Source organism: Sinocyclocheilus anshuiensis, unplaced genomic scaffold (genome assembly GCF_001515605.1).
Source record: "Sinocyclocheilus anshuiensis isolate Anshui unplaced genomic scaffold, SAMN03320099.WGS_v1.1 scaffold366, whole genome shotgun sequence".
Taxonomy (NCBI): domain Eukaryota; kingdom Metazoa; phylum Chordata; class Actinopteri; order Cypriniformes; family Cyprinidae; genus Sinocyclocheilus; species Sinocyclocheilus anshuiensis.
This window is the reverse complement of record NW_015547673.1, coordinates 233279-247271: the sequence shown is the minus strand read 5'-3', so window position 1 is coordinate 247271 and position 13993 is coordinate 233279. Positions and strand designations below refer to the sequence as shown.

General features: G+C 40.2%; 1 protein-coding gene across 1 annotated transcript in view; it reads right to left on the bottom strand.

The window, feature by feature from the left end:
• Window positions 1–637: 637 nt before the first annotated feature.
• Window positions 638–13993, bottom strand: part of LOC107702826 (lysine-specific demethylase 5C-like) — a 21377-nt gene continuing 8021 nt past the window's right edge. Inside the window, exons 9-27 of the mRNA XM_016505242.1 lie at window positions 12360–12518; window positions 12001–12120; window positions 11755–11913; window positions 11490–11671; window positions 11227–11389; window positions 10747–10866; window positions 10389–10583; window positions 9883–10064; window positions 8812–8936; window positions 7887–8119; window positions 7411–7796; window positions 7187–7325; window positions 5391–5570; window positions 5164–5286; window positions 3070–3828; window positions 2915–2966; window positions 2622–2821; window positions 952–1099; window positions 638–865 (exon numbers count right to left, since the gene is read on the bottom strand). Of these exons, the coding sequence (XP_016360728.1) occupies window positions 846–865; window positions 952–1099; window positions 2622–2821; window positions 2915–2966; window positions 3070–3828; window positions 5164–5286; window positions 5391–5570; window positions 7187–7325; window positions 7411–7796; window positions 7887–8119; window positions 8812–8936; window positions 9883–10064; window positions 10389–10583; window positions 10747–10866; window positions 11227–11389; window positions 11490–11671; window positions 11755–11913; window positions 12001–12120; window positions 12360–12518 (3645 nt within the window). The 3' untranslated portion in view covers window positions 638–845. The remainder of the gene's footprint in view (window positions 866–951; window positions 1100–2621; window positions 2822–2914; window positions 2967–3069; window positions 3829–5163; window positions 5287–5390; window positions 5571–7186; window positions 7326–7410; window positions 7797–7886; window positions 8120–8811; window positions 8937–9882; window positions 10065–10388; window positions 10584–10746; window positions 10867–11226; window positions 11390–11489; window positions 11672–11754; window positions 11914–12000; window positions 12121–12359; window positions 12519–13993) is intronic.

The following is a 13993-nucleotide window of genomic DNA, read 5'->3' as shown; positions in this document are numbered from 1 at the left end:
ATAATAATAGAATTATTAGAACCCCAGCGACTAAAGAGAGTTAAAGTGAGATTTTGTACAGTTCTGTGGAGAGGAAGAAGGGTAGAGAGCAGGTAGCTAAAAAGAGACAACAGAATCACTGAAAGGAAATGACAGCAAAACTCAGAGGAAGTGGAAAAGAGAGAAAGGACTATGCAGTAACCTATCTTAGGAAAGTAGCACCAGAACATAAATGCCTTTGATTTTCCATCACACTTTCAAAATATTATACTAGTTTATTCACAATGTCGAATCTCCCTGACAAAATGTCAGACTCGGTAAAAAAAGAATACGGGTTTCAATATGGCAGCGATGCCAGTCTCCTGCTTAACGCCCCTTCTGCCTGTCATCGAGTGTGTCTGTGTGTGAATACCTGGACATGTCGTAATATGCAGCACACGACATTTGTGTTAAGAACAGTTTAGTACATCTATATTGTAAAGACAGACAGCTTAACCACAGGACAAATCCCATTCTATCCCTCTTCTAAGAAAACAGAGATCTGCAGCCTGCGCCAGTGCACCGTTCAGGATGCAGGGTGAGAACAGAGGCAAAGGGGAAGAATAACAGGAAAAAAGTCCACTTGATGGGTTGAAAAAAAAAAAAGTGTTAATGTGAGCTTATTATGTGGGTGCGCCAGTGCACCGTTCAGGATGCAGGGTGAGAACAGAGGCAAAGGGGAAGAATAACAGGAAAAAAGTCCACTTGATGGGTTGAAAAAAAAAAAGTGTTAATGTGAGCTTATTATGTGGGGAAACGAGCCTGAGGCCTGCATTTTTCTGTCTCTGTGTTTCTCCTGTCATTCACATCATTGCACCTCCACAGCTTCAGGAAATCATCAAAAGATCTGCAAGAGAAGAACAAGTGCGTTTGTTTCTGATCATAGGCATTTGATAGTTACAAATAAAATGTGTGCTTGAGACCAGTGTGTACCCGTGTGTGGATCTGTAGATTTAGTCTTCTTGCATTCAGTAGCCTCTGTGGATTTAGCCTCGCTTTCGGTTTTCTGGCTCTTTCTCTTCCTCCTGGAGTCCTTTGACTTGCTGCCACGACCTGAGCTTCTCTGCTCCTGCAGCTCAATCTGAAACACACCAAATGAGCCAAGCCGGATTATGAGGGGTCCAAAAGGGCAGCAAAATAAGAAACATTTCTGAATTAAGACAAGCAAAAAATAGTGCCTAGACCAGCTTTAACACTCTTTCAAATGAATCCCACTCTGGTGGCTAAATAGTGTTGCTTATATATAGAAAGATACCTGGAATTAATATATTTGTCATATTGGACAATAGCGCTTTCAAACAGTCATTGCCAAACATGTCACATGACCTATGAACAGGAAAATGCATTTGCTTTTAACAGGATTAATGTGCTAAATGTGACCCTGGACCACAAAACCAGTCATAAGGGTCATTTTTTTTTAATTGAGATTTATACATCTAAAAGCTGAATAAATAAGATTTCCATTGGTGTATGGTTTGTTAGGATAGGACAATATTTGGCCGAGATACAACTATTTGAAAATCTGGAATCTGAGGGTGCAAAAAAAATCAAAATACTGAGAAAAAATCAAAATACTGAGAAAATCGCCTTTAAAGTTGTCCAAATGAAGTTCTTAGCAATGCATATTACTAATTAAAAATTAAGTTTTGATATATTTACGGTAAGAAATTTACAAAATATCTTTATGGAACATGATCTCCTAATGATTTTTGGCATAAAAGAAAAATCGATAATTTTGACCCATACCATGTTTTTTTTTGGCTATTGCTAAAAATATACCCAAGCGACTTAAGACTGGTTTTGTGGTCCAGGGTCACAAATACAAATCAACCCCAATTAACCAGCTTCAGCAGTTTGATAGCCAGAAAAGTAGTGTATTGATACTATGTGAGAAAAAGCCATAACACTAATGGACAAGGTCTGATGTCATAACAGTTCAGGTCAGGAGAGGCCAAAAAAAAATAAGGAAGGAAAATTAAAGGAAAGAAAAGGGGAAAAGGAGATGAAACAAAAAAAAGAACAAGAAATGCAGGGAATAGGACAAAAAAATGAAAGGGAAATGAAAAGATAAGGCAAATAAAAAAAAATGAAATTCAAGGAGTAGGACAGGAAAAGGAAAAAAAAAATAGGAAAATAAAGGGAAAGAAAATGAAAGGAATGAGAGGAAAAAGAAAGGACAAAAAAGGGAAATGAAAAATAAGGAAGGAAAGGGAAAATGAATAGGACAGGAAAAGGAAAGCATATAATGTGAACAAGAAACAAACAAGGGAAAGAAAAATGAAATGAAGAGGAAATGGAATGAAATAAGAGAGGAAAAGAACAAAGAAAGGAAAATGAAATGTTAAAGAAAAAGGGAGAAATTAAATGAAAGGACAATAAAATAATGAAAGGAAAATTAAATGCTAAAGGGCAAGAAAATGAAAGGACAAAGAAAAGAAAAGGAAAATTAAATGGTAAGGAAAAGGTCTGGTAATTTGATCTTGATTAGTCAAATGGGATTCAAATAATGTGCACATGCCAAACCATACTTATGTATCAATTATGAAGTACCAAAATTGATTTTCACAGTATAAGTCTGATGGTCTGAGACTCTCCTCCCTCACCTGTATGAGTGTGTGCAGGGCATCATGGGGCGGCTGTGATGCCGCCTGTAGGATCCGGTAAATGCTGTGTGTCTGGTCAAGCATGACCTCCAGCAGGTCTCCTTCTAGCTGAAGCTCCTCCAGCTGTGCTCTGGTGGATGTGGTCAGGTCGATCACCGGCCCTTTAAGACACGGCACTAGTGACAACAGAGACTCCACCCCTGACAAGAGACAACAGCCAATAGGTGAAAAATGATTAAAAACAGCTTGATTACTCATATCAGGGAGGTCTGTGAATGACTGAAGCAACTAACCTGTAATGTCATGAATGCCTGACTTCTTAGCAACTCCATTCTGACAGCCAGACTGGACAAGAAAAAGCAGCTTTTATAAAATGCCTAAAATGTAAAAGATGCCTAGATTTTTACATCTGCTTGATTTCATAAATGTTACAACTGCAGTTGCTCACCTGTGAACCATTAGCAGCCTTCTCTTCACTCTTTTTTGGCGAGTTCACGTCCTCTGTCAGATCAATAACACCATCTTCTGTTTCCTCCGAGTCAGACAACACAATTACAGTATTCCCATTCCATTTGTTTTTCTCCTCTGGCTCTTCCTCTTTTATACTGCTCATTTCCTCCTCCACTTGTTGGAGTCTCTCTAGCGCTCTCTGTACTTCTGGAGTGTCTAGTGCCTGTTTGGCTCGACCCTGCCAGTTAATGGCTCTCTCTGTAAGACACTGTAACGCCTCTCCCTCTGGCAGGCGAACAGGTAACTTCTGTAGCGCCACCAGCAGTGCTAGAATGGTTTCCAGCCGTGGCCGCCGGGACCGTTGGCACCGTGGACAGAGGAAACGTGTGTTCCAGTCCCACCAGCAGAGGGGCTTTGTAAGATTTGTTTCCAAGGAGCCCAGCAGTGCTGGGAAGGGCACACAACCTCCATGGAACCAGTCTTTGCACAAATGGCACCGGTGAAGCAAGGGGCGGGGCGGGCCATTGCACACACACACTGATTGGCTAGAGGTGAGAGAAGGGGCGGAGCCACCATTCTGCAGCAAGGTGCTGTCCGAGTTGTCTGTCTCCATAGAGTCACTCTGTGTCCTTTCTGTCTTGATGCCATTCTGATCAGCGCTTGCTCCTTTTTCTACACCGGGTTTAGTTAGATTCACCTGCTGGAGGCGGAGGAGGGCCTCTTTCTCCTGACGCTCCCCTTCTTTGAATGCCATCACCTGATATTGATGACATAAAAGTCGTAAATATGCAAAACCTGATCAACTTAGAATGAGGTTGAGAGAAAAAAAAATAAAATTCTCTAGGCTGTGTTCCAAAACATAGTTAGCGGCCTCAGCTTCCTAAAGCTGGTTTCCACTCAGGTTTCCAATTTCCAATTAATTTTCATCATCAGCATATTGATATCTGGGCACAAAGTCCACATGCATCCCGTATTTTGTGTCCAGGTGGGCGACAGCACATTTGCAAGTGATTTGAACATTTGAAAACAAAGATCCACTAGGTAGTGTGCACATGCCAAACGTGCCCATCCATACTGATGGTGAATGAGCATTTTGAATGGCTTTGAATGGCTTGTGCTACATGGAGTGGACCACAAAAAGTGAAGTATACCTGGGCCTTAACTGTCATGGAATCTCACAAGTCAACTGATTTGGCACGTGCTGAGCACAGGAGAATCAACTTACAGTTTTTTTCCCATCTTTGGAGGCAGCTAAGCAGTTAAATGCTTCCCTTTAGAACAGTCTTTGCATCTGGAGCATACTTATTAGGGTTGGGCGATGTCTACCAAATTGGCATCGGACGATTGTCTGATTCAAGAACGACCTGATTCTTTTCAATTAACCTTTTAAATCGGTTCGCAAAAAAGGTTAGCCGTTTGCTAGCGGTAGCCTGTTGCATTACAGTACATGAAAGTTCACTTACCACATACACAGAGTAAGGAGAAATATCTGATAGGACGATGGCGAATGATTTGCAGATCCTGAGCACCAATGACAAACATCTAATCTTGTCAAATGTGTGGTAAGTAGCCTACTGCCGCTCCATAGTATAGAGTCCTTGTGATCGCGAATCTCGAAAGTGAAAGTAAAATGAGAGCATGCAATCGAAAGCGGTTTCAATAGCGGCTCCCTGATGCCCGCAATTTATATACAGTCGCCTATAATTACCCAACGATATAATTGCGAGAAAAAGTATTGAAATATTTTTTTTTATCCTCCCATCTCGTAGGCTATTTATTCCCTTTAGGGTTTCCGTAGTACACTTCATTTCCTTTCCGAACACGGAACTGGGATGTGGCGGATTGCGGGAGAGGGGGTGGGGTGGGGAGGAATCACGATGTCAGCTTAACATCGTGATGTCTGTCAGCCATCGGCGATGGAAGATGGCATTGTCTATCGGCCCAACCCTAATACTTATGATGCCTTAAAAGGCTGCCCCTGTAGGCAGCTCACTAGGTTTTGGAACAGAGTGTGCCATACACTGATTTAGACAAAACTGGCAGTCTACTCAAAAAGGAGAAATAGAACAGTTATGAGTAAACAGTAACTCACAATAGCTCCTGGGTCTCGGAGGTCCTGAGCAGTGAGGCCTAATAAATTGACATCAGAATCTTCTTCTGTACCCAGTGAGTTCTCCTCCCTCTTCTTGCTCTTCTCAACACATGGGCACAACACCTACACAGAGGTGGGGGTAAAACATGGTCATGCAAATCTTAATGATTTCTGGTGAGAAACCTTGAATAACATTTCAGAGTCAAAAGTGTAGATGGTCTCTTCACCTCCAGCAGACTGTGCTGGCTGTTCTTCTTCAGGAAGGTTTTGCTGGCCTTCTCTCTCCATGAGTGAGCGCTGGCCACCTGCAGTTCCAGCTGTTTCAGCTCCTCCATGTTCACAGGCAGGTCCCGCCCAATGGCCACCAAACCCTCCAGGTCATCAAGACATGGGTAGTGTTCACCGTTCTTCTCCGCGAGAAATCAGAAACAGTAAAGATACATTCACACCAAGCAACCACCCTGAATGGCCAAATCATACTTGTTGACTTGTTGATACGGAACATCTATTACAGTTTATCAGAACTGTCTAAATTACAAGGTGGTCTAGAAGCCCCAAACTTCCAATTTTACTTTTTAGCAACTCAATTACAATATTTAGTTAAATGGATTCACAAAAACAACTGTAGTAACTCATGGATAGAACTGGAACAAAATCAATGTAAAAACACCTCAGTCGCAGATCTTGCTTTCCTACCAACTTCAATCAAGAAAATGAATTACTTCAAGAACACTACAATTATGACAACTCTGACAGCTTGGTGGAAAGTGAATAAAATTAATAATTCATCACTATCACCATGTAGATACACCCCAATCTGGCTCAACCCTGACTTTCAACTATACAACAAACCTATCTATTTTCAATCATGGCAACAAAAAGGAATAACACACCTCTATCATTTATTTCAAAATAACCAGCTTATATCATTTAACACACTAGGCCAGAAATATGGTCTTAGGGGAGAACAGTATCTCCAGTATCAACAAATAAAATTCATAATCAAATCCAAGATGAATGTAATAAATAACCCACTGCATCCCTCTCAGTTGATGGAAGAGATATTGAAACTCACCAATTCAAAAAAATGTATATCCAAACTCTATAAACTTATATTAAATACCAATACAACAATAACTTTACCAATTGCTAAATGGGAAAATGACTTGGCTTTCTCCCCCAACAGCGACTTCTGGAAAGAAATATGTAGTAATATATTTTCTATGACTAGCAATATAAACCTACAACTAATACAGTACAAGATAATTCACAGGACTCACATCACTCAAAGGAAAACATTTAAAATGGGTCTAACCGACACAGATATATGCTCACAATGCACACTGGGCAGCACCAATGACTATTTGCATGCCACATGGACCTGCCAACCTGTTTGCTCATTTTAGATATTAGTGACCGATAAACTTTCCATCATTATGGGCTGTAGGATCTTAAGCTATGATATGTTGTTGCGACGGAGGGATCAGGGACAACCCTAATAATTTATTAAATATTTATTAATATATAATTTATTACTATTATTAATAATATCATTACTATTACTTGCATCATTCACTGTCCTCCACCCTTTCCTAATCTTAATGAAATCATTATTATTATTATTATTGTTGTTATAGTTATCTTTATCATCACTATCGCTTACAATACTTGTTGTCTCCACTGGTCTTGTCATATTGTTTGTTTTTATTTTTTTATTATTATTATATTATTATTATATCTGTTAAATCTTTTAGATACTCAATGATTTGTATGCTTCCTCCCACACACTTACAATGACATGCACACACACGCGCACACACACACACACACACGATCACAATCACAAGAATACATATACAGGAGTTATCAGAATGATCTTGAAATGTTAGCTATCTGGATATATGTTTGCTTGTCCAAGTGATTCTGTATTTGGCACTTGTAAATATTGTCACATTCCTTACTTGCATAATAAAAAAATAAATAAAATAAAATAAAAAAAAAGAACTGTCTAAATTATTCTCACCTGAATTTCCTCCAGATCAGTAACCCAAGCGCGAGCTCTGCTCAAGCAGGCCTGCAGGGACAGGATGTTAGGCAGCTGCACTGGTATTAGCTGAGCCTCGTTCACGATAGCCTCCAGCGTCGACAGATGGTGTTTCTGCCTGCTCGCAAGAAACAATTGAGAGCTGAAAATCGTGGCTGCATTGATGCGCTGACATATTCCGCCCCTCACTTGAACCAGCTCACCTGTCCTCCAGACAGATCTGTGCCTTCTCCTCCCAACGCTCAGCTATAGTCAGTAGCTCTTGCAGCTCAGCCATGGCAGTCTCCACCGATACGCTCTGTGGTACGTTACAACCTGACTCCATCAAGTTCCTCAGCACGTCCAGAGTCACCTCGCTCCCCTCCGGCCCCAACGTCCGCCTGACCTCTCCCAGCCAACGACCCTGCTCTTGCAGCCCGCTCAGGAGCTCACATGCTGGGGCAACAACAGGCAGCGACGCTCCCTCCTCCAGCAGGGCCTGGATCTCTGCTGCTGCGGGTAGAGGAGAGTCCTGCTTCCACTCGCCCTTTGTGCTGTCAACCAGAGCTTGAGCGCGTGCATCAAACTCCTCTATCTTCTGCAATACCGCCTGGAAAAGAAGGGACCGTGGTTGAACTTTCAAGCCACTGGACAAATATTTTATATCCCATATTTTTGGCCTATTTTCCCTCCTTCTTACCTGCACTTCCTCCAGCTGTTTCATAACACAGGGCAGGTTTTGCGTGGTGTTCACCAGAGTCCTCAGCTCCTCCAGACTCATTCTCCTGCTCTGGCTGTTGCCGAGGAGCTCTGTGCTACTGCTTTCACACTTGTGTATGTCCGCGAGGACAGTGTTGAGTCGCTGAAGCAGCTCATTATTGGGGAACTTCTTGTCAGCTGCCTCTCCTTTCAGAACCTCCAGATCTTTAATGTCTGAAGACAGAAGAAAACACGCAATTGGGCTTTTGGTGGATGTTAACTTGTTAATGTTGTTCTTAAAGTTGGTCTCAGGCTTGGTAAGTGGATATCAGGCTCTTTTACACCAAGTTCCCCCTAGGGCTGGGCAAAAAATCGAATGCGATTTTCATGCAAATCTCGTCAGTAAAGCCACTTCTGGTGATTTGTAGTAAATCTTCAGCACGTGCTTTCAGATGGAGCGGCATTTACTACACAGAGCCGTAGTTCACTGACAAGCTACACAAAATCGCGTTCAAAATCGGCAATGAATTGGCTTTACTGACGAGATGCGCATGAAAATCGCATTCGATTTTTTGCACAGCCCTAGTTCCCCCCATTGTTCACAAAAATGGACACTCCTTAAATTTCAAGCTTCCAGAAGTTTTAAGAGCTGAATGCGCTTCAGGGTTCCCGCTCTTTTAACCAATGAATTTGCATGACTTTTCCAGTTGTTCCGGCCCTCTGGTTGAGAACCAATGGCCTAAGGAATGGTTACACTGCATGATTACTGATTATATTTCGTATGGACTTTTGTCATTGCATTCCATTTTGCACTTCCCCACACCTATGAAAATGGCTAATAAGAACTGTTCACAAATGCAAAGTTTTTTTTTTATATAAATAAAAAATATACTTTTGTATATATTTTTTATATATACAAAATATACCTATTTTGTTGCCTTCTTCCTGCTCTAGGGCTTCCTTCACTCGGTTGGCCCATGAGTCAAAAGACTCAGCACGAACTTTCAGCCGATGCAACATGGCCAAGAGTTCATCCAGAGTATAGCGATACCTTCATAGAGGAGAGACCAAAAGCACATGAGACACTTCCGGCAGAACACATCTGTATTAAGGATTTAACGATGCATGCCGAGTCGGTTGAAAATCGATAAAAATATGTGAAGATTCAAGTCCGTTGAAATGTTAAATGCATCGCGAAACAATAGGGGGTGGGGGTTTATATGAATTTATCACTGAGGGGAACTGAAAAAAACAGAAAAATTTAGATGGTATTTTCTTTTCATCTTGCCTCTGTATAATGCATATTAAATAAATATTTATAAGCGCAGCTGCTTTGTTTGCAGTGGTAACCAAGGAAAAGTTATATTGCCTCTGTTCCATAAACACCACCTGCTGTCAGAGAGTGAATTTGCATTCTCATGCAGCCCATCTGCTGTTTTTATTTTGTTCAGATGTTTTATGTAGTAGGCTATAGTTTCACAAAGCTAAAGTTAGTCCATTCTGTTTTTGCTTCAAATTTCAAAATTATACAATCTAATTTAAATCAAATCTGCTCATGCTGCATGTATTCAGCATCTTTGTTTGGATCGTAATTAAAATGCGATGGTTGTATCTAATTTTAAATGGAAAGAGCACAGGCAAAGCCTTTGTTTATATTAATAGATTTCTTTTATTTGTATTATTTATTTGCTTTGGGATTTACTCTTTAATCCCTGTTTGGGATTAAATTTTAAATTTAGTTTTGTTATTTGACATATTTCAATTTCACAAAGAAATGTGAAGCATTTTATCTGAGAAATAATAAAGGACACCTTTTCATTTATAATTTGTCTTCAATTTCATTTTGTTAAAAACATTTTTTTTTTTGAGAAAATCGTATTGTGAAATCAGTATCGTGAATCGTATCGCATTGTGAGTTGAGTGAATTGTTACATCCCTGATCTGTAGCTAAGAACGTAATAAGTAAGATCCCACAAACAGGCACTGTGCTGGTTTACCTGAGGTAGAGTTTTTCACTGGGGCAAGAGCAGAGGTCCTGGGAATGGTAGAGGCAGACAAGACGCTCTTGGCAGTTCGAACACGCCAGGGCCGAGAGGAAGCAGGTGGTCTTACATTTGTCACATTGCCTTTCATCATCAGGCAGTAACTCAAAGGCTTCCCTTTCAGCTTCCTTTATTCCCTGAGAGATGACACCATGGTGCAAAACACAGCTATCAAAGAAGTCTAGCAACTTAATTTTCAAACAACAATTTTTACAATTAGCATCCATATTTCAATAAACTTAGCTACACCTAACTAACAACTAACACCTAAATAACTTCTTAGCTGCAGGGCACAGAAAGCATGATCACTTGTGTAGCAGCACTCATATACATTGTATTAAACTAGCTCTAGAAGTGTTTGTTGTTGTTTTATTTATATTTATAGTCAGTCAAGTATTGTCAGTCTCCCAATCCCAGATGGTTTTTTTTCCTCATTCTGCAAACATATCCTCTCTGCTCACCCTTTCCAGAAGGCTTTTACGTAGTTTCCTCTCCTCCTGTACGATGATGAACATCTCCCTGTGTGTGGCGGCTGCCAGGTTCAGATCCAGCTTCTCTGGGCAGGCCGCCATCTTGCAGGTGAGTTCCTCGTGAGAGAACACACAGTAGCGCCTCAGCCACCGGTAATGCTCAATACAAGAGCGCCCTGTGGGCAGCTAGCACAGAAACAGGAAGAGCAAAAGCCTCAGTAACTAACATCAGGATGACTATATTTAAAAAGTAGTTCCTCAAAGATGCAGTTTATTCTGACCCACACTGCTATGCATACTATAGATTTAAATGAAGGTGCATGTATGTGTGCACGCTGTATTTATTTACCCAGTCTGCAGTGCAGAAGTTGACTGCTTCGGCAAAGTTGTATCCCTGATTGAAACCGCTGTGATAAGCTCGTGGAAAAGTGATGACAAACTCCCCAGCACACTGATTGGTCCGAACCACCTGTCAATCAAGAATTATAGCCAACTGAGATCAGCGTTTTGAAGGGTCATTCACACAAAACATGACAACAATATTCAGACATTTAGAGAAACAATAAAATAACCAAACATCAGAAAAAAAACAGTAAGAATACCTTATAAATATTTTCAGGGCACAGATAATTTTTTTAAAATATTGACAAGCCATCAGGAAGCAGCCTTAAAAGCCAAATTAACTTAACAAAAAGAGCTTTTATAGAATTTGATAGGGTGTTTTTTTCAAGCCTCATTACACATTCTTAAAATAGTAGTGGATTAATGATGCAACCTGCGAGTATAACCTTAAGTACGCTAATTATAATAGTGTGTGTGTGTTACAAACCGGCACTCCATGAGACATGAGTATATTTGGGTTCATGATGGTGACAAGCTGGTGGAGCAGGTCTGGCTGGAACTCGAAGAGCTCAGGTGTGAGTTTCTTCATCACCGCCTCTAACTTCAATGCAGAAGATGATGGCACACCATACCATGTTTTGGGCTCACCCCTAAAAAAAGAGAAACCAAGACCAAAGTCTTTCATCGTTGTCCAAGATGCATCAGACTGCTCTTACAGTACAAAAACATGTGGAAGTCCCTATGCATTACCAGTGTAAATAGTTGATGGAGTAGCTCCAGTGGTCCTCTATGTGCCAACAGAAAGCAGAGAACACCATGCCCACATACAGCCATGGCACCTTCATGCCAGAGATATCGGCATTAATGTGGCACAATACTGACTGCTCCAACACTGGCATAACGTTTAAATTCCAGCCGCTGCGGGCATATTCCTGCAACAGGAACAGGACAGAAATGTTAATTTGTTCTTCTTGACCAAAAACATGAAGAAAAAAAAAAAAAGAAGAAAACTAACCTCTTCCTCATCTGACAAGTGTCTCTTGCCATTGTTGACGGGAAAACCACTTCCAAATTCTTTCGAGTGAATGTCTGCACCATATTCTACAGTTACGTCTTCTTCAATACTACTAACCAACCTCCAAAACTCTCTCTCGACCAGCTCTGTGGGAACCATCTAAGAGAAAAATTCAGTGAAATGATTAATACGTGTACAGTAAGTCTGTGCGGTTGAAGATTGATTAAAGGCAGGAAAAAAACTCACATGGACAGGCATGTTGAAGTAGTCGGCTTTAAAAGTGTCGGCCATCTCACCGAAGCTCTGTAACGTATACTCCCGCGTGGCCTGCTCGAAACCAAACGCCTCTGTTGGCTTTTTACACTCCTACACAGACAAACCACACATTTACAGTTGAATGCTATATGAAGAAATAAAAGTCAGCATTTAGAAAGTATTAGAGTTTTATATATTACACATTCATTAAGCAGCAAAAAATAACTTAAGTCAATTAAAAAGCTTAAACTCCACAAACAGACATATTTGACCAAAAGTAATTTAACTAATGAAATATCCTGTATATCACAATAGAATAATGCGAGAGTTATTTCGAACTGGTCTCTCACCTCTGCTACACATTTGGGACAGCGCCAGTTGCCCTTGGGTGGATCTGAGAGTGGAGGTATCAGGCAGAATGTGTGATAATTATCTTCGCACCCATCACAGAGCAGCAACTTCTCATCCTCGTCCCCGCGTCCACACATCCGACATACAAATGAGTCCACCTGACAGAAATTTCAGTTATTGCATGCAAAATCTCACATGCTTTGGTCTAAAGCTGGCAAAATTGTTAGTATGCTGGTTTAACTTAAAATAACATCAGGGTCAGACAGAGTGGAAATGGTCTAAATTATCAAATGTACTGTTGATTACATGTACTAATTTTAATCAATCCATATGAATCCAATTCGTGTATAGATTTCTGAAAGTTTTGTTTATAATGAACCCAAAACATTGCAATGTGAGAAATGTTCACATACTCATTTATATGTGCATAACATCTATTCCAAACAAAATGCCCAGTCGCAAGTCCAGAATCAGCACAATAATGTTACCAGCACTACCATGAGAATAATTGTCGTTTTTGTCTTGATTACATGTCTAAAAAGAAAACTGACATATATTAGAGCTAATTTAGCAAATATTTTGTAAATACTCAATGTCGCTTTCACTCACCAGCTCATAAAATGTAAATAAACGTGCACATTTGTATGCTAATATATGCATCATGGCATTTAGCCATTCAAGCGTTTACATGGTTCATTTATCCTGTTGATCGGATTATGTCAGACCCCTTCCAATCTGATCATTATTAATCCAATTACTGTCAGATTATTTGGTTGCATGTAAATGAAATGTCTCAGAACCACAAAAAAGCAATGAAAATTCTGTCATTAATTACTCACCCTCATGTCGTTCTAAACCCGTAAGACCTCCATTCATCTTCGGAACACAAATTAAGATATTTTTGATGAATTCTGAGAGCTCTCTGACCCTCCCATAGACAGCAATGTAATTATCACGATCAAGGTCCAGAAACGTAGCAAGGAGATCGGTAAAATAATCCATGTGACAGGGGGCGTGTTAGAACGAGCCGTTTTAGGTAGGCGTGGTTAACTCTTAACTTTTATAAAGAATATCTCTTTGGTTTTGAGACTTTAGTGTTTGCAACTTTACAGATCTTCTTTATGCACCAAGAGCTTGTAACACTCCAAAGAGAAAGGAAAAATTGAAATCGCAACATATGACCCCTTTAAGTACGCTAATGGTAGTCCCTATGGGATTTATTGAAACAAATGCTGGAGTTCTGAATCCCGTTGTAGAAAATGATTTGAATTAATTAAAATGAATCAACTGTACCCATTTTTTTTTAAAGAGATGCTGTTAAAACAGTTTTATTAATGTTCTCATACCTGGGAAAATTGAAAACCGTAATTTTACGAAGCTACGAGAATACTTTTTGTACGCAAAGAAAACAAAAATAACGACTTTATTCAACAATTCGTCTCCTCCGCGTCACCCTGGTGCCATTTTGGAGAATATCCACTGAACGTAAACAGCGTATGCTGGATACGTTGTTTTCATTCAAATCAAAGCGTAAACAACGTATTGTTTGTGTGACGCAGCTGACACAGAATAGCATAGTTGTTTACGTTCAGTGGATATTCTCCAAAATGGCACCAGGGTGACGCGGAGGAGA